The sequence below is a fragment of the Lingula anatina genome, chromosome 1, assembly GCF_051362555.1.
Source record: "Lingula anatina isolate TDL-2025a chromosome 1, LinAna3.0, whole genome shotgun sequence".
Taxonomy (NCBI): domain Eukaryota; kingdom Metazoa; phylum Brachiopoda; class Lingulata; order Lingulida; family Lingulidae; genus Lingula; species Lingula anatina.
Window position 1 is genome coordinate 40723875 of NC_141767.1, and position 20281 is coordinate 40744155.

Consider the following 20281-nt stretch of genomic DNA (forward strand, 5'->3'; position numbering starts at 1 on the left):
TGTCATTTACTGTCTACCACAATGTTAATTAAAATGTCTCAAAAGCAAGTCATAAAAAATAAAATAAGAAAAAAACACTACGTTTCAATCTCAAAAAGTTATCAATAATGACACAATGGTCAACTTACCTGTACCCTTAGTGTGGTCAGAAGTAGGCCCAGTCAGGCTGCTGCCAGTTGGACCTTGTGAAAGTGACCAGTCAAACTGGTCATTAGTTCCCTGTACCCAAGTACACAGTGTTCTGGACTCAAAGTCACAGTCATAAGACGTTGGTGCTGCAACAAAATTTTATCTCAGACTAAGTATGTCTACCTATAAAAAGCTTTACCAAGATATTGCATATATACATATTTAGTAGATGGTCATCATTTAAGAATTTCAAAATATTGCTAGTTTTCACTCAAGTAAGCATCATTACCCAACAAATCATGTAGTACAAGATAAAGTGACCTAGTATATACATCACCACCATTTTAAGAAGTGTTTCTGCTTTAATAAAAAAGGAAAACAAGTACCATTTCATTTTCATTATAATATATATATAATAGGTTCTTCATTTTCACTAGAGTGCATCTTTAACATAGCTTACGTGGAGTAGGTCCCTGTGGAGTGGTGACAGTGGTGGAGGCAGGGGTGCTGGTGGTCTGCAGGCTAGGGGAGGCTGTGGGTGGAAGGACTGTAAGGATATAAATATAACATTGCTCAATAAGAATAAAAACATGGGACTTTAATATGCAGTATTTGATATTGACAGGGGCTTCATTGGCTATATCAAAATCAAAACAAAAAAATCTAGACCTAAAATGCAAGAACCAATGTCACTCTTAACTTTTTTAGGCTGAAGACATCTATACTTTTAAACTAAATAGATAAATCATAAAATTTACATCTTTTACACGATCTAAAATGCACAATTAGTCCTAAATCTAAATATTTACATATCTAAATCTATATTTATGTCTGTCTACTTCCACTTTCATCTCAAATAAAAACTAGATGGTTAAACACCTACTTGTACACCTCCTGCTGACAGTGAAGGTAATGTCATCTATTGCTACATCTCCTGTGTAACTTACACCACGGACACCTTCAAAGTAGATCTGAAAGAAAACAATATCACAGTCACCACCTTTAAAAACTGAACCAAGTAAATGTTGTGTTTTTATTCTATAAAAATGCACAAAATGTTTAAAATAAAGAATGACATGAAAAATAATATCAGAAATAATATCAGACTCATTACTTCTGAGTACCTTGTATTTATTAGATCCGCTGTTGATGGGCACCTGCCCCTGTCTCCACTGGTCAGCCTGATTACCAGACAGTGACCAGAGCAGGGTCAGTTTTCCTGCTGCACCTAGCTTGATGTAAGTATTGAGAGACCCAATGCTGCTTCCAGACATGTGGTACCAGAAGGTGAGGCAGAGGCTGGTGGTGGCATCAAACCACTGGCTCTCCAGCCAGGCTTTGTCTCCTATGACGCGGGGAGAGCTGGCCTCTATGAACAGGTACTTGCCTGAGACAGAGTGAAATATGTAAAGGTTGATTAAGTTACACATACAGTCAAAAGTGAAAATAGGAGCACACACACAAAAAAAGTAAATTCTACATGTGAAATAAGCATTTAAATTAATTCGAAAGAAATTACAATCTCAGGGTGATATGTAAATTTTTGTATAAATTGTTTCCATCTGTGCAGAATGTTAAAAATGCCCTCTCTCAATTACTGAAAACCATCATGCTCATATAAACACAATTTATTAATTAAATATCTTAACACCAATGCACCTATCATATTGAATGCAATAAAATTAAGCAATGAATAATTGTTCCTAGTAATAAATAGCCTTCAAGAAATAGGCCTCAATTAAGCCTTTATCTTATCTCACCTGTGGCAGTTTGCATGGTATGGTCAAAAGTTGGTCCTGTATACTGACTGGCTGTTGCACCTGTACCTGACGTCCAATCAAAGTCATCAGCTATCTGGATGTTCCTCCAAGTACAGAGATTGCGCTCAAAGTTGCAATCACCTTTTAATAATTCAAGATAAAGATTACTATTTGTATAACAGATTCAGGATCTGGAGACAAATCAGATATGGTTTTTGCATTCATTCTTTACAGTCACTGATCATTTCGCTTTTATAGATGATGAAAATATAACTAATGCGCGGAAAGGTTTAGAAATCAATTTATAGACAAAATATGTCTTAATATGCCAGTTATCAAAAGCAATCTTAGGCAAATTAGCCTAGTCTATTAAATATGTCTGGGATTTACAAGATGTATTTTAGTCTCAGTTATCCAAATGGACACTTATGCAAATTCTATATGTACCTGGCAGACCACTGCAAGCTCCATCATAAATAGTAATATCATCAATGGCAATATCCCCTTGGTAAGACTGTCCAGTGATGCCTTCAAATATCACCTTAAAGTCAGTACCGCTGGCCAGTGAGACTTTACCAGCTAGCCACTGGTTACCCTGGTCTCCAGTTTTGCTCCACAGTTTGGTAGTCACCAGAGAACTGGACAGGTAGATGTTAAGAGTGTCCACAGTGCCTCCATACATGTGGTACCAGAACTCCATGCACTGTCCAGTGGTGGCCTTAAGGACTGGGGTGGAAAGACGGGCCTGCTCTCCGGGTACGCGGGGACTGCTGGTCTCTATGTACATGTAGTGACCTTCAGGGAGATACAATTACATATGAATACTCATTACAGGAAATATAAATTGAATGTCTCTGGGAATATAATATATTCTCAATGATGGGCTAAAACAATCATTTATTGCAGCTGTACACAGAGTGACTCAAAGGCCAGGGTTTAAATTAGCTTGAATATATCATTATGTGGTGTTAATTAAATTACCATTGTTGGTTCCATAGGTGTGGTCACTGCTGGGTCCAGTTCCTACACTGCCTGTGGCTCCACTTGACCAGGTCCAGTCAAAGTCATCTTTAGTGTCCTGGACATAGCCACAGTAGTTACTGTTCTCAAAGTCACACTTGGAGGCTGGAATGAAGAAACAGTGGTGAGCTTTATCCTGCTTTTACTACCCAGAACTTACCACTTGTGTTATGTCAAATGATAAATAGGAATTCAACTAAATTATGGCCACAGATTAACAAAAGAAGGATAACTTCCTGTCTCAACTACCTGTGTTGCTATATTTTTCAATATAAATATACTGGAATGAAGTCTCACATATTCCAATTCAAAATATGCCAGTACACCAAATTATAAGAATGACTATACTAAACACATCTCTCCAAATTTTGTTATAGGAATGATGCATGTACATTAGACTGTGTAAATTTGAGAAAAAAATCAATACATTGGCAATAATTTAAATTTTGTTTCACCTTTGTTGTTAAAGCATCCTTGCGGTGACACAGTGATGTCATCAAGAGCAATGTCTCCTGCATAACTGGTGCCTCTCACACCTTCAAACACAATCTAAAACAAAATAATTATAGCTTTTTCAAATACTGTTTAATATTTTACATAAATTTTGGTATTTCAGGATGTATGTTATCATATCATGAAAACCATTGTCTAAAAGCATATTTGTTTTGTAAGGTAATTAATTTACAACACTTGTTCAAAGGTTATACTTTATGAATTGTGAAAATATAAAGAATGCAGGTAACCACTTATTCAGATTAAGCCAAATGAAGAAACAAGTAGTGTTAAAAATTTATATCAGGTATATCTTTTCTTTCACTTGACAAAGTACCAGTCCATTAGCTGATATTAGAAAACTAGTTTGTGGCATTTTTGCCAGAAAAGTATCTCTATAATATATAAAATTTGAAAGCTCATACCTGGAATACCCTGTTAGTGTTCAGTGTAACCTGAGCATAGTTCCACTGGGTGCCCTGTGTCCCTGTCTTCTTCCACACCGGGGTCCCCAGGGTGCCTGCAGTCTTTTGGTACACATTGAGTGTGTCCACATGGGGACCATACATGTGGTACCAGAACCTTAGACAATAGATGTTACTCTGGCCTAGTGGCGTGGATTCTATGCGGGCTGTGTCGTTAGGACGTCTGGGGCTGGAGGTCTCGATGAAGATGTAGGAACCACTTCCTATATATGAAAAAAAGAGGAATTTTTAAACTTTTTAAATAAAAAAATCTATATTCTATATCTTGTAGGCCAGCCGGCATTCAAAATAAATCATACACATACAAAAATTACAATATACTTCCTACAACTATTTCAAATACAGATGTTAATGACAAGGAAACAATAATTCATAATCGAATCTTGAATACTACAATCAAAATCCATCATATTGAGAGGAAATCCTTCACCTGTGCAATATTTCAGATATAGATCCAACTTACCTGTTCCTATGGTGTGGTCAGTAGAAGGTCCAGTGCCCTGTGATCCAGTACTACCACTGTTTCTGGTCCAGTTGAAGCTGTCATCCAGAGCCTGGGTCCAGGAGCAGAATCCACTCTCAAAGTTACAGTCATAACTGCTAGGTACTGGAGTGTAGATATGCATGAGAATATAATAAATATCAAAATGGTGGATAAAAAAATGCACCACTTTCTGTTACTGCCTCTAGCATATCCACGATCTTTCTAGCGAGTCAATTAATACGGTAAAGTCTTGAAAATTTCGTCGCTTAAAAATTAATTAATATTTTTAATTGTGCAAATCCGACTAATTTTTCAAAATTACATCTCCCCGACTCCTGGGTAAGACGAAATTTTCAAAAATCCGGCCTTTGGGCTTTTATCCTTAGCGACTGTTATCTTTGACCCTCCTATATTGCGAACAAAGTCCTGAGAATATTATGCGACATTTCTCCGCCGAAGATATACCGTGAGCGGGGCAGGGGGGGATTAAAGATAAAATGAAAATGAATATTTAAAAAAAATCCAAAGAGTGTGTGTGTGTGTGTGTGTGTGTGTGGGGGGGGGGGGGGGGGGGGGTTAAATAATGATCTCCCGCTGACGATCTTCCGCGAAGTTCCCTAAATCCCTCGAACTAATATGAAAATTGCATTTCATTCTTGCTTACATCGCGAACGATCTCCCGATGATGATATGAAAATTGCCTTTTCGTGTCGCTCAGATCGTGAACGATCTCCCTCTGACGATTTTACGCGAACAAAGTCCTGACGATATTACGCAAACGATTCTCCACCGAAGATATGCCATGAGCGGGGAAGGGGGGGTTAAAGATAAAACTAAATATATGTATATATTATTTATAATATTCAAAGGGGGAGGCGGGGTTAAAATAATGATCTCCCGCTGACAATCGTTCACAAACTAAGTTCCTTGAACTAATATGAAAACTGCATTTTATTCTTGCTTACATCGCGAACAATCTCCCGATGAAGATATGAAAATTGCCTTTACGTCAAGCTAGGATCGCGAACGATCTCCCTCTGATATGATCTTACGCGAACAAAGTTCTGAGGATATTACGCAAGCAATTCTCCGCCGAAGATATATCGTGACATCAAATGAAAGATCAAATGAAAATGAATATTTTTAAAAAATCTGAAGTGTGTGTGTGTTGGGGGGGGGGGGGGGGGGGTAAATAATCTCCCGCTGACGATCTTCCGCGAACGAAGTACCCTAAATCCCTTGAACTAATATGAAAATTGCATTTCATTCTTGCTTACATCGCGAACGATCTCCCGATTATGATATGAAAATTGCCTTTTCGTCTTGCTCGGATCGCGAACGATCTCCCGCTGATGATCTTACGCGAACGGAGTCCGCTACAAATATGAAAATTATCTTCTCGTCTCGTTTGGATAGCGAACGATCTGTTGACGATATTACGCGAACGATTCTCCGCTGAAGATATGAAAAATGCCATCTCGTCACATTCGTATTGCGAACGATCTCCATGTACGAGCCAGGTAATCGTTAAATGGTCCTAAATTGAACATGGGCATGAATAGAAGTGACTGGTACATTTCACTTCGAGATAATATCTTGATTTTTTCATTGTGTCTTCCTCATTTAGGACTGCCGCCGATAACAATAACGGCGTTACAAGTGACAAAGCCGCGGCCTGTGACTTCTATTTGTCGGCTTGATAACGCACCTTAAGCCAGGTAATAGTAATGAAATAAAAGACAAAAGGCCGACGTTCCCGCAATTGAGAACGGGAATTCACATCTAAACCATCTATATTGCGAGTAACCGCTCGCAGGGGCGCACTATTGTTCCTATCTCCCATTGAGAGTGTTATCGGCAATGATATCCTGATCGTATCATTGTCTTGAATCAACTGACGCATTACCTTCATGTTTGAGCTGGACAACGCGGCCATGTTTGGTGACGAACTTTTCAAAAATTATCCAGTACCTCATTTTCAAGGTCGACGAAGTTTTCAAAGGGAAAAAAATTACGTCGGCGGAAAATCGTCTGCCGACGAAATTTTCAAGAACGACGAAATTTTCAAGACTTTACCGTATCTATAAAATATCATACGAGAAGACAAGCCTGCAAATCTTTATTTCTACAGAGCTTTTCAATAACTTTTTCATGTGAAAAACTTACTTGGTGTGGTTGTTGATGATATCAGAGGTGGTAGAGTGGCGTTGACTGATGAAGGACAGTTCTGTGCTGTGGGAGTGACACTGGCATCAAATGGTGCTATGGAGCAGCTGCCAGATGTGAATGCAATGTCATCTATGGCAATGTCTCCTGCATTTCCTGGGCCTCTACCAGCTTCTATCACAATCTAAAACAATAGAACATGCATCAAGTTAAAATGCACCCTTTCATGATGAAAATTCAACATCCAAAATTGCAATAGTAAAGAACCCCAAGAAGTATCACTTGATAAGACCACACATGGACACTTTGACCATTATACCATAAAAATTGTAATTAAGTTACTTTATATATTCCTGAAGTAACTCTTAATATATTGCTTAGAAAATTAATCATCAGGAAGTTGAAACAAAAATAAGCAAGATTTGAAAAAGTTTATATCAGCATCCAGTTTATCATTCTAAAACTTGGAAAATATATGTGTAAGTTATATTCTTTCAACTTAACAACATTAATTGCTTCAGTTCATTGACAAAGAGCTCTGACAAAATACTTTCAATATCACATCAAATCTTTAATGCATAGGACTCATTGGGGATCTTTTACCTGGTATTGGTTGCTGTTAACAATAGGCACCCTTCCATTGAACCAAGTGTTTCCTCTATCCGAATTGAGCTGCCAAACCAGACAGGTCGTGTTTGACACCAAATCCAAGATCTTAACGCTGAGTGTGCCAATATCCTGACCATACATGTGGTACCAGAAGGACATGCAGCGCCCTCTTGTGGCCAGGAAACGCTCACTGAGTAGTTGAGCAACAGCAAAGTTCTTTTTGTAGGATACCTCAATGAAGGCATATTGTCCTGCAAATATAAATTCTATATAAAACAAAGTGTCTACACGGTTAGTCAATATAAGATGGAGGAAGTCTGAATTTGATTTTTAAAAAAATGACTTGGGAGTAATTTTCCTGAGGATTCTGGATCAGATACTGCACTGGAATACCTGGAATACCAATAGACAATCACACTTCATCAGGACTCTCAGTGCAGCTTATGCTCTTAATTCACATGTTAAAAAGAAAAAAATCATTTTTGGCTTACAGTAACACAGTTGTGACCCTCTCCTCATTAGATCATTAATGTAAACAGTCAACAGTTAATTAATTAATTAATTAAGAGTTTCCACAGGTTGTCAAGTGTATGTTGATAATATTACCTTGTGCAGTGCCAGTGGTGTGGTCCACACTAGGTCCTGTATACCTGGACTTGGTGGATGATTTCCCCAACAACCAGTCAAAGTCATCCCCGCTCTGAGGATTGGTCCATGTGCAGAAGCCAGTCTCAAAATCACAATCACCTGGTAAATGGAGATCAATTAAATGAGAAAAAAATGTCACAATGAAATTTAAAATTTAAAATAAGGCACAATGCTTAACACGACTAAATAATTTTTCTTTTGTATCTACTATAGTGATCTTCTTAAGAGAACAGTTGAACTCATTGCAGCATAATTCTTAACAACATTCTGTTTTTTTAAAGAGATTTGAAGTTTATGTGAAACACGTGGGTAAAAGTTGCCACATTTTTATATACCTGGTAAGGGACAAGCCCCATTCACAACTTTGACATCATCAATGGAAATATCTCCTTGGTAGCCAGTGCCACGGATACCTTCAAACAGGATCTGAAAACCCAAATATTTGTAAAGTATATTTAGCGGGCAACATAACTTAACAAATAACCATGTCTACCATCTGATCCTACACAGCAGTCAGTGGAAAGGTGTATACTATTAACTACCCCTTCCCCCAAGGCATGTGTTAGTCACACTGCACTGATGCTAAGAGCATCTTCTGACAACAATAAGACACAGTTTAGATTACTGATAAGATATATATATACCAGTTGTAAAGAGTTAGCTGGGCCTAACTTTGGTTTGTCAAACTTCCCAGTGATACTTTCAGATCAATCTCATTTTGTCGACAATCTTTTGTCATCACTGAGTACAATTCAGTGACAAAAGAGAAAAATAATCCTCTAATGAACAATGACATACCTTGTGCACAGTTCCCAGTCTACACCTACCTGGTAAACTATAATCAAAAGCTAACCACAAGCAATGGCATGTCAACCAATACACCCAATTAAGTAGTTAGGCTGACCTGTCAACCACCTGGCCTGTTTAATTAACTCACCTGGAATTGTCCAGCTGACTTAACAGTAGCCTGACCAAGCAGCCAGCCATTTCCTTGAGAACCACTCTTGCTCCAGATAGTGGTATTAAACCCAAGAGTCTGAGTGTAAACATTCAAGGTGCCAATATGGAATCCATACATGTGATACCAGAACTGCAGGCACTGGGCACCAGAGGGCGCAGGCAGTGAAGGGCTGATCAAGACAGCCTTGTCTCCTGGCTTCCTGGGGGAACTTGTTTCAGTGTAGATATATTTGCCTGGAACAGTAAATAACTTATTGAAAAGATAGCGTTGGTACTTCATAAATGTGCTTTTAGGTGATCAATTCTTATAGCATTTCAATAGATACTAGTTTTTTTGCCATAAACCATAACTCAACATCATAAGTAGGTAAAGTTAATTATATGAAAACCATTGCAATTTTTTAAAGAAGCCGGTTAGCCAGGTTAGCATCTATGGCAACCAGCAATGTTTTGACCCAATTATAACGATATTTATCTGTTTGTTTTTTTTTTCTTTTCAAAGAATCAACCACCAAAATAAAGTACTGACCAGTTCCAGTGCCCAGGGTGTGGTCACTAATAGGTCCAGTTCCAGCACTGCCAGTGGCCCCAGACTGCTGTGTCCAGTCAAAGTCATCACTGGTAGACTGTGTCCAGCCACATAGGTCAGTATCAAAGTTACACTGACTTGTTGCTAAAGGGCATAAATGAAAAGTTTGTTTAAAATATATCATTGAATTGTTCCTTGTTTTTTACTTGTTTTTTCTATTCTTTTCTATTTTTTCCCATAATAAATGCATTTTCAATTAACAACTCTAAAATTGTCACCAATAAAAAATTGCAGGTAAATAGATAAAAAGCTTAAAACTGATTTGATTAATGTTTTGTCTTCTAACTAATTATGTTAATTCCCATTTTCAAATGAAACAGCTAGCTAACTTTTGATGAATTTAGATGTAGACAAGGGTACTATTTATGATTACTGAAACAACTATAACATCACAATCTGTACATACATAGTAACACACATATACTGGTACTAATGCTTACACAATTACATTCAATAACAAAGTTTCTTACCCAAGCCCTGGCAAGCTCCTGGTCTCAAAGCTACATCATCTATGGATATATCCCCTGCATACCCATTCCCTCTGATACCCTCAAAGACTACCTGGTAGGCAACTCCTTGAGCTGGTATACTGTACTGAGCTTGAAACCACTGGTTACCTTGAGCACCGCTCTTTGTCCAAACTGCTCCACCAAGGTTACCACCACGCTGTAATTACAGGCATTTGTAGCAGATTTATCAAAAGTTATCATAATATATACACCTGAGATTATCAGGAAAACTATATTCATTTAATAGCACAATATTTAACCAAGTGTTTCATTTCCTTTATTGAGACAAAAACAAGCCACACAGAGAATGATTTTTTAGATCATATTACAAAAATGCATGTAATTGAAATAATACAGTAAAAAGTGCAGTTATATGTATCAAATCAAGTATAAAATATTTTTCATGTCAATTACAGTTCAAACTTATTGACAGCCCTTGATTTTCAAAGTACTATATGTATAAAGACTGTGAAGTTTGTGGTTTACCTTGAGGTAGACATTGAGAGTGTTGACATGAGGTCCGTACATGTGGTACCAGAACTGCAGACAGTACTGTTGGCTGCTGGGTACTTGGCCAGAGATAATGCGGGCAACATCATTGATTCTTCTGCCAGAGGTCTCAATGTATACATAATAACCTTGGTCTAAAAACCCAAGATAGATTATACAAATAACATACTTGATATTATACATTTCTATCCTTAATATACATGGTAAAGACTTGTACATCTGGACATACTCATTTTCATTTTTACCTCATATTTATTCCCCTTATCCTCCCTACATGAAATTCACAAAGTCAAATGCAAATATTCAGTTAAAGAGTAAAAAAATTCTGTTTAATTTGTAATACTGACCTGTGCCCAGTGTATGGTCAGCAGTTGGTCCAGTGCTTACAGAACCAGTTGGGCCCTGAGTTCTTGTCCAGTCAAAGTCATCAGTATTATCCTGTGTCCAACTACAGAGTCCAGATTCAAAGCTACAGTCCAGTGGGGCTGAGGGCTCTGGAAAAATACAGTCAATAATGAGAGGCAATCTGATACGTACAACACAATAGTAACTGACATTATTGTCACTGGTGTCTACGAATTCACTGGCATGAAGCAGAGTAAGGGCTAATAACCAATTGCAGAAGAAATGTATGGAATTTTACAGGCCTGGCATATAGATTTGGGGAAGGGTTTAAGTCAAAGACAAAGGATATTAACACCAGCCAATAAAATAACATAAACTGGTACTCACTGAATGCTGTGGTGGAAGCAGTAGGGCTACTTGTGGTTGTGCTGAGGGTTTGAAGAGCTGGCTTGACTAAAATGTGAAAAAATATTTCCCATAAATACACAAAAAATCTTTTTAAATATGAGGTACATTCGAAGTTAAAAATAAATACAATTCTTTTTATTCACCTTATATAACTCTATCCAATTACAAGTTATCTTAAATTAAATATAAAATCAAAAAGGTGTTTTGTGTTTTCTGATATACTGATGAAGGGCTGAAGGACTGCATATGTGTGATAAAACATGAAAAAAATTTATCACAGCTCTCTTACTTGCACATGCAGATGTGGTGAAAGAGATGTCATCAATGGATATATCACCCTGGTAGTTTGACCCACGAATGCCTTTAAATACAATCTAAAAAGGAAGTCAAAAGCAATATTAATATGAGTTTTTTTTTATTTCATGCAGCTATAATTTCTGAAGTGAAAAGAGCAGAGTTGCTACAACAAGTATGACATTGACTATCAACATTATTCTGTCTGCAGATATGAGCTTGTTAAAGTTTTATTCCAAAGAATCACTTCACCTGATACTGGTCAGTGCTTGTGAAGGACACTTGACCATCCAGCCAGGTATTTCCTTTGTCACCTGATTGCTGCCACAGAACAGTCTCAGAGCTGTTGGTTTGCAGGGTAACACTTAGGGTACCTAGGGAATTAAAATTACATTTCTTTTATATTAACAGTTACAAAGCAGTTAAGAAATGCCTTTAGTAATTAACCTTCTAAACAAGGCTCACGAAAAATTGTCATTTTGTCTCATTGGCTTAGATTATTTGCAACTGTTCCACATTTAGTATCTAATTTAGGTACACTTTGCAGGGGCGGATTTAGGCCGTCTTCTGGGTCTTCCGGAAGACGGTCAGATTTTCAAGTTTACATTGACGGGTATCTAATTTTTTTCTGTCGGAAGACGGTCAAAAATGGTGGATGGATCAACAAAGATAATTTGGAAGACTGTCAGAAAATATCTCTGAATCCACCCCTGCTTTGGTACCATAGTACCATTCCCAAGTTCAAACCTTGCCGCAGAAGGTAGTCTCAACCAAAAAAAAAAAAAAAAAAAAAAAAAAAAAAACTGGAAAACAGTACTTCTCAATAAAACAAAATTTAAATGTACACTAATAACAGAATCCTATGCTCTCATATATCCATTAAAAAATCTTACCAATGCCTCTTCCATACATGTGATACCAGAATCTAATACATCTCTTAGATCTGGTTGCATCAAACCTTTGACTCACTAACTTGGCTGTGTCTCCCAGCACCCTGGGGGCAGAGGTCTCGATGAACATGAAGTATCCTAACAAAATTAATAACAAATAATGAATTAAAAAATATATCAGTGCTACCTAGGAGTACATTATCTTCAGCAAATAATGAAAAAAAGAGTGAAATCATTCAACAAGTCAGTGTTTGTACTTAAATTTTCATGACATGAACTTGACATAAGCTAGAAGTTTGCGACTAGGTAGGTTCGCAAAAAGGGTTTTCTATCTTTCATGCTTTCAATTCCAATACACAAATCCATTTTGACAGTTGATGGTAAATTTAACTTATATGGCTTTTATACTACTTAAGGCAATGCATTTTTGAAAAAAAAAAGATGAATTATCTCACCATCTAAAGTTCCTTTTGTATGATCTGTGCTAGGTCCAGTGAATGAGCTGCCAGTTGCACCTTTTCCTCTCAACCAATCAAAATCATCTCCTGCTGCCACATTACTCCACGTGCAGGTGTCACTTTCAAAGTCACAATCCCCTGGAGACGGGCAAGCTCCACTTGTCACTGTGACATCATCAATAGAAATGTCACCTTGATAGCTGTTGCCACGTGTTCCTTCAAACACAACCTGCAGTAGAAAAATAACACTTCATTTTATTCATTCACTTTTTGAGGCACACTTATGCACCTGACATGAATTAAAGCACTTTATTCTAAAGACACAAATATGTGTATCTCTGGGAAATGAAAGAAAGATTATACCCTAACATTTTCTTAAGCACTAACAGATTCCATGGCATAAAATCAGACACATATGACTATACACCTTTTACTTCTGTTTTATTTTACAGCTTCTCACCTGCCACGTGCCAGAGGACCTCACACTGACCACTCCCAGTATCCATGCAGACCCCTGTGGTCCAGTCTTGCTCCATACTGCTGAACCCAGGCGGCCATTGCTCTTGACGTAAATATTGAGAGTGTCCACATCACCTCCAAACATGTGGTACCAGAACTGTACACAGCTCCCCCTGGTGGACTGGAGAACAGGGCTGATAAGGCGCGCTGTGTCGCCTGCCCTTCTTGGGGATGAGGTCTCGATGTACATGTACTGACCTAAAGTAAGGATAGGAATTGTATCAAAAGAAATCAATTAATAATTATAATAGACCTGGTTCTTAGAGATTTCCTATGGTCTTTCATTTTGTTGGAAAACTTATGCAAATCTTGGCAAACTATTTGTTGCACATTTACAATCTCATTTTAATAAATTCACTTTTGAAGTTCATCTTTTTATAGATTTTAAATACAAATATAATGAACAGGAAAAGACTTCATTATTAACAACAGTAATTTTGAAATATTCAGAAGTGTACATTTACTTCTAAATTAAATGATATAAAATGTATAACAGTATTGCTCACCAACTGGGCTACCATAGGTGTGATCATTAGTAGGTCCAGTACCAGTTGACCCAGTTGACCCACTGTTCTGTGTCCAGTCAAATACATCGGTCTGGTCTTGAATGTAGCCACATAGTTTCTTATCCTCAAAGGTGCAAGAGCCATCATTTGTGACTTGGGCTAAAACATAATACAGATATATATATTTGTTTATATTTGTTTTCAAGATTTTTTTAAATAGGCTTTAATCACAACAAAATAAAATTTGATGAAAAAAAGAAGATCAACTATAAACCACCAACCATTCAGAGACTATAAAAACATAAATTAAAATGAAATGAAAGGAATTAAAATCATTAAAAGAAGTAAATACTAACCACTACAGGAGCCAACTGACAACTTCACATCATCCAAAGCAATGTCTCCTCTGAAACTTGTCCCTCTAATAGCCTCAAACACAATATTATATGGAACTGGTCTGTTCAGGGTCACTTTAGCCTGGTACCACTTGTCATCCAGGGTACCAGTCTTACTCCAGATGGTTGTGGAGGCGCCACCCTGCTTGGTCAGGACATTGAGGGTGTTAACATGAGGACCATACATGTGGTACCAGAATTCCAGACAGAGGGAGCCACTTGCTGTGATGCTGGAACTCTCAATACGAGCCGTGTCATTGACTCGCCTGGGGCTGGAGGTCTCAATATAGATGTAAAAGCCTGCAAAGATAAAAATAAGGCTTAAAATAATGCATGCTATTGATATACTGATTGAAAATCAATCTCATCCATTTATCACTTAAAAATCAGGTGTGACTGAAACAAAAATTTTATGCTGTACATCTTGTTTTTTTAATCAGACATTCGTGTTAATTAATAAGTATGGAGTAAGTCAAATTTCTATAAATTGATCTGCCTCACATCAAAGTCCAATTCTTATACTGTCACCTGTAATAACAAGTTTTTTTTTGCAAGTCCAATTAAAGTATGAAAATAACAATTATCATTCTGGTATATATGTTCTCCTACTAACCTGTCCCAGAGGTGTGGTCTGCTGAGGGACCAGTCCCAGTGGAGGACGTTGACCCTTTGGCTCGAGTCCAGTCAAAGTCGTCATTCTTGTCCTGTGTCCAGTCACAGAGACCAGTCTCAAAGGAACAATATTTTAATCCAGCTGACAAAAGAAAAACAATAATGTAAACATTTCCAAAGTCAAACAAATATATATTGCAATAGTTTCTACATTAATTGTAATAATGGTCAAAAATTTATCTAAACCATTCAAAGTAACTTATCTTTTTTTAAAATCAATAAGTAATTTCATATTTCCTGATTTACTGCTGAAGGGATGATTCCAACTTAACTACATGCACATACATCAGTTTTAACTTCATTCCAATAAATGACCATTTCATACAAAAGCACTGTAATAAATTATGAAAAGTGAAAAAAATCAGGTACAGGTTAAACATAATGACAAAGTTAGCTTTACCCTGGGTGGTTGTAATCTGTGGTACTGTAGTAGTTGGCAGAGGTGGAGTAGCACTTGCTGGCTGAGCATCAGGTGGGTTGACTAGAAACAGAGAACATAAACATACAGCATTAGGTAATTCCATGCAACATCGCCAATACATATATTTCACCATGTCTAATTATTCAATCAAAAAGCAGCAAATAACACAAATGTTATGTAACACTGCTTGCATTATAATGTCACCATCTGACCATGGGATTTTAAAAGTACTAATTGAGTATAGCAATCCTCTGCTTAGTCTTCAAGCCAACAAAAAAGACTTAATTCACATATTGGCCACATTTTCCAACAGATCTACAATTTGTGAATAAAAAATCTTTGTAAAATTCTACTCAGTGTAACTAAAACACTTTTCTCTAGAATTTTCTTTAATTTAATCACAGCACTTTCACATCTATTAACTGCAAAATAAGAAAAACAGAGCATTTGATACAAAAATCATATATGAACCAAAAATGCTACTAACTTGGACAATTCCCTTGTGTGAAGGTGATGTCATCTATTGCGATGTCACCCTGGTAGGTACCCCCTCTCACACCCTCAAAGATGACCTTAAAGGTTGTGGAACTGGACAGAGTGACCTGTCCATCAAACCACTTGTCACCACGTTCAGTGGACAGCTGCCAAAGCAATGTTGTATTGCCCCCAGTCTGGAGAAAAACAGAACAGAAACTATTAAAAGTGTTTATTCACACATGCAGATAAATAAGGGTTTGAAGAGGCATCGACTGATAGGGTTACAATCAGGATTACAACTGAGATACAATCAAGTAGTACCTTGGCCTATTTTTCTCTTCAAAGCAAATGTGGTGCAAAAATGAGTGTGACTTGTCCTCATCATTTTCAAAAGATAGGAAAATTTTTAAATAAAACTTCTTTTCATCATTCAGAAATCTCTCTCTCTACTTACTGGTTGTTTGTAGACATTGAGTGCCCCCACTCCAGCACCTTTCATGTGGGCCCAGAAATGGATGCACATGCCTGATCCACTGGTGGCTGTTAGAGACGGGGAGATCAGCTGGGCTGTGTCACCCTGCTTACGTGGGGACGAGGTCTCAATGTACATGTATGTGCCTGAAGGAAAACAACAGAAAAATTCACATCAAGTTTATTCAGTTTATTAATTTTTAACAAGTTTTACCTAAAAAACTATTTATTTGCTTTTCTACCAATTATGTAACGAAGAAAAGTAAATTCTGAACCTTTGTATTTTTAAAAAGAAATATATAAAGAAGCAATGGTAGGTCTATGTGATCTTCTCCATTACAATAACTGTAAAATCTGTTAAAAGTAAATATCAAAAATTATTTCTGACATTAACTGCACCTCTGATAGCAAGAAAAATATTCAACTGAATGAATTCTTTTTGGGTAACTATCAATAGGAATAAACATGCTGGTTATGGTAAATCAATGGCAACAGTTTTTGATTACTAGGTTTATTACCATTTGAATTGCCAAGAGTGTGGTCCACTGCTGGTCCAGTCCCACCACTACTTGTACTACCCTTTCTCTGGGTCCAGTCAAACTGGTCAGTCTGGACATTACTCCAGCCACACAGTCTGTTCTCAAAATCACAGTTACCTGCAGTGAAATATATAGTTACTGTAACACTTCAGTGATGATTCCTTCTTGATTTACATTTGATCACAGATACTACTTGAGTGGGATCCATAACATCTCTCCAAGGATAATTGACATGTCCACTGTATTCTGTTTCTCCTCTGTATACATAAGGCATATCATTAACTCCTTATTTGTAAAATCTTCATTCATAATATATTATATCAGCAAAAAAGATGTATGAGTCATCACTTATTATTAATATGATATGTTCTGTTATACATTCTGCTCAACAATGATAACTTTACCAATGTTTTAAATGCAGATAAAATGAGAGGTGAGAAGTTGTTTGTTTCCAAATTGTGGACCTTTTTTTTGGTAATTCTAATAATATCAATTTTAAGACCATCAGATATTGATTGTATGCCCTCTTGGCAGTGTCAATTAGTGATACACATGCATACTTGTATTAAAATCAAATTACTGATAAACTATAAATGAACTTCTTTAACTTAGAAATACAATGGATGATGCCAAATATGCTTTAAGAGGTTTGTCCAGAACAATGCTGTATTTATTCTCGGTTCTTTTGTTTCAGTGGGTAGCTTAAGCTTTGACTTGACTTGTGGTAGGCTGCAATTTTCAGTTTTAGTCTTACTTATAAAATAAATACATAAACCTTTCTTGGTGGAACAGCTAATCTGTGTCACTGCTGACCACCAACTGTCAAAATGGCTTCTTTGTCTCTACACCAAGAAGGCATCATGACAGCTGAGGGCCACCAAAGAATTTCTTTCACATTCACATCTGGGTGTATTCCTTTTGGAAATCCTTGTCTGCTAATTATTCTTTCAAAAGACAATGATGTTCCACCAGATGTTGTCACAAAGTAATCTTACATTGCAACATGCCAGCAGACATTGCACCTTCTTTGTTTGTCACTCAAGAAGGCATCATGACAGCTGACATGTGGCAACGCTCTCATCTTTTGTGCCCTCCAGTACAGTTTTGAGTCCTTGCGTAAAGAACAAATACACCTTCTAAAACAATGCTTCTTAGTTTACTGCAATGAATTTATGCCAAATAATTTTAAAATAAAAATATTAAAATGTAAATATGAATTTTTCAATTTAAACTAGATGGTTGCCATCCTGATATTTTGAAACCAATAAAATATTCTTTTTCAGATAGCATGCAGGGACAATTGGTGGCTGTCTTCCTGTTAGTATTGAGCTATGTGGTGCTGCTGCTCTTCCTCTCTTCGCTGGGCCAGATGCCATCACGTCTTCTTTGTAGAGCTTCAAGAAGGCATCATGACAGCTGACACAGCAGAAAGGTTACCATGGCATCCATTGGCCAACAAAGTCCAGAGGCAAATGACAATTGACATTGCTGCAGCAAAACTGGCACTGTACACATATGCACATGAAAGAATAAGAATAACACTTACCAATTCTCTGGCAATCTCCAGGCAGTAGTTGAACATCATCAATGGAGATATCACCTTGGTAACCAGTACCCACAGTGCCTTCAAACACAATCTGCAGAGAAGAACCCAATTTTGGTCATTTATATATTAAAATCATCAGTCTGCTTGGAGCAAAATACCCTCTAAATTTACACGATTCAACAATGCAAATGAGCATGTTACAGAAAATATACAACACAACTTCAAACTTGAACATCAGCTAGGGAAGATCTTGTTAGAAAGCTGATATTATCATTTGAATATGTTTCCTTACAGATGCAGACCACATTGTCATGTATATATTTTTACAAAAGTCCTTAGGCCATTACTTACTAGTGATCCATAGAAGTTAGGTTTGTTGGCCACAGAAATCCTGGCCTCTTGCCACTGATTACCCTGGTCCCCAGATCTACTCCACAGTAGGCTACTTGATGGTGGAGCTAAGGCACTTGTGTTGTACTGATACTTGACATTCAGGGTACCAATGTGTGTGCCCTTCATGTGGTACCAGAAGCTGAGACATTTCCCTTCATTGGGTTTAACATTTGGAGTCATCAGGCGAGCTATGTCACCAGCACTTCTTGGTGATGAAGCTTCGACGTACATGTAATAGCCTGGTAAAGGAAATAATCACTGTGTAATAATAATAATAATAATAATAATAATAATAATAATAATAATAACAGTGGGCCTTATCAAGAAAGGACTGGATAGGCAGGTTCAGCAAATGCCAGGAAGCCCACCTGTCCGAGAGCTGCAGAAAATAGTCTTGCTTGGTAGTGCGCATATCATCAGAAAGACGCTATCCATCTCATGAACACTAAAATCACCTCAGAGTTATGGTATGACTCTGGCATCTAAGTAATTACCAAAGGTTACAAGAATCATCACATAATAATAATAATAATAAAAATAATAATAATAACAATAATACATGCATTAAGAGTAAAATATACTTATGTTCACAGTGTAAAATACAAATTAATGAAAAAGAATGATAAATTATACGAGTTGTACTAAAAACACAGCATTCGCCTTAAAATATATTATTTGGCTATTGGCAGGTTGTAATTGAGTCTATCATTATACTCTGGCATTTTACATGCAATAACTAAAAGATAAATACTGAATAACAGAAGACAACCACAAGGGTTTTAGAATTTGACAAATATATATCAAAAGTTACCTTTGGCACTCCCATATGTATGGTCAGCAGTGGGTCCAGTCCCTGTAGAGCTAGTGGACAGACTAGTCCTTGTCCAGTCAAATGTATCAGCCTGGTCCTGAGTGTAGCCACAGACATTTTGATCTTCAAAAGTACAGCTCACTCCAGCGGCTACAAAGACCAGATTCAGTAAGAATTCTTAATACTGTCCAATATAACCATTTTTTAAAAATCATAACTAAATTCAAAAAATGAAACATTTAAACAAAAATAAGTTGAAAGTGTACCAGGATTGTGAACTGTGAGAAAGGATAAGTGATTAATGAAAACATAACATAACATTTAGTTTCACTATACACAAATGAGGTAGACTTAAAATGTTTATAAGCAGTAGTTTTTTAGTAAAGTTGTAAGTAAAACATTACACCAGCTTCATAAACAGAAAAGAAAAGCAGTTACACAATAAACCTAGCCAAATATTCATATTTCATTATCTAATTATAATTTTATTCAATCCAGCAGGACAAAAAAGAAAATAATAATTTCAGAGGCCCCAGTTAAGAATTCAAAATCAAAGAGGAAATACTAGCATATGCTTAAAAAGATATGTACCTGCTGGACATAATCCTGGAGTCATGGTGATATCATCTATGGCAATGTCTCCCTGGTAACTTTTACCTCTGACACCTTCAAACATTATCTGTAAAAACAAATTATAAAAATATATATTATGAAGCAAGATGCACATAACTTTACCATGCATGACTAGAATTAAGAGATCTACAAAAAGAACATT

General features: G+C 36.8%; 1 protein-coding gene and 1 long non-coding RNA gene across 3 annotated transcripts in view; one reads left to right on the forward strand and one right to left on the reverse strand.

Moving 5' to 3' along the window:
- LOC106164417 (uncharacterized) overlaps nucleotides 1–20281 on the reverse strand; it is a 104467-nt gene that overhangs the window by 47989 nt on the left and 36197 nt on the right. For both annotated transcript variants that reach the window (XM_087002878.1, XM_087002877.1), the window contains exons 65-100: nucleotides 20098–20185; nucleotides 19507–19656; nucleotides 18654–18934; nucleotides 18303–18393; nucleotides 16736–16873; nucleotides 16201–16364; nucleotides 15757–15940; nucleotides 15249–15329; nucleotides 14790–14930; nucleotides 14138–14476; nucleotides 13782–13940; nucleotides 13217–13473; nucleotides 12754–12985; nucleotides 12302–12436; nucleotides 11661–11782; nucleotides 11404–11488; nucleotides 11094–11159; nucleotides 10709–10855; nucleotides 10338–10495; nucleotides 9813–10008; nucleotides 9283–9426; nucleotides 8731–8987; nucleotides 8129–8219; nucleotides 7752–7892; nucleotides 7140–7396; nucleotides 6537–6720; nucleotides 4350–4493; nucleotides 3827–4089; nucleotides 3365–3458; nucleotides 2871–3014; nucleotides 2337–2684; nucleotides 1890–2030; nucleotides 1254–1516; nucleotides 1013–1100; nucleotides 590–676; nucleotides 129–275 (exon numbers count right to left, since the gene is read on the reverse strand). In XM_087002878.1, the coding sequence (XP_086859004.1) occupies nucleotides 129–275; nucleotides 590–676; nucleotides 1013–1100; nucleotides 1254–1516; nucleotides 1890–2030; nucleotides 2337–2684; nucleotides 2871–3014; nucleotides 3365–3458; nucleotides 3827–4089; nucleotides 4350–4493; nucleotides 6537–6720; nucleotides 7140–7396; nucleotides 7752–7892; nucleotides 8129–8219; nucleotides 8731–8987; nucleotides 9283–9426; nucleotides 9813–10008; nucleotides 10338–10495; nucleotides 10709–10855; nucleotides 11094–11159; nucleotides 11404–11488; nucleotides 11661–11782; nucleotides 12302–12436; nucleotides 12754–12985; nucleotides 13217–13473; nucleotides 13782–13940; nucleotides 14138–14476; nucleotides 14790–14930; nucleotides 15249–15329; nucleotides 15757–15940; nucleotides 16201–16364; nucleotides 16736–16873; nucleotides 18303–18393; nucleotides 18654–18934; nucleotides 19507–19656; nucleotides 20098–20185 (6007 nt within the window). The remainder of the gene's footprint in view (nucleotides 1–128; nucleotides 276–589; nucleotides 677–1012; nucleotides 1101–1253; nucleotides 1517–1889; nucleotides 2031–2336; nucleotides 2685–2870; nucleotides 3015–3364; nucleotides 3459–3826; nucleotides 4090–4349; nucleotides 4494–6536; nucleotides 6721–7139; nucleotides 7397–7751; nucleotides 7893–8128; nucleotides 8220–8730; nucleotides 8988–9282; nucleotides 9427–9812; nucleotides 10009–10337; nucleotides 10496–10708; nucleotides 10856–11093; nucleotides 11160–11403; nucleotides 11489–11660; nucleotides 11783–12301; nucleotides 12437–12753; nucleotides 12986–13216; nucleotides 13474–13781; nucleotides 13941–14137; nucleotides 14477–14789; nucleotides 14931–15248; nucleotides 15330–15756; nucleotides 15941–16200; nucleotides 16365–16735; nucleotides 16874–18302; nucleotides 18394–18653; nucleotides 18935–19506; nucleotides 19657–20097; nucleotides 20186–20281) is intronic.
- LOC147764353 (uncharacterized) lies at nucleotides 8810–18668 on the forward strand. The gene is made up of 4 exons (XR_015332242.1): nucleotides 8810–8973; nucleotides 9256–9397; nucleotides 13209–13478; nucleotides 18040–18668. It is a non-coding gene; the product is annotated as an uncharacterized LOC147764353 (long non-coding RNA).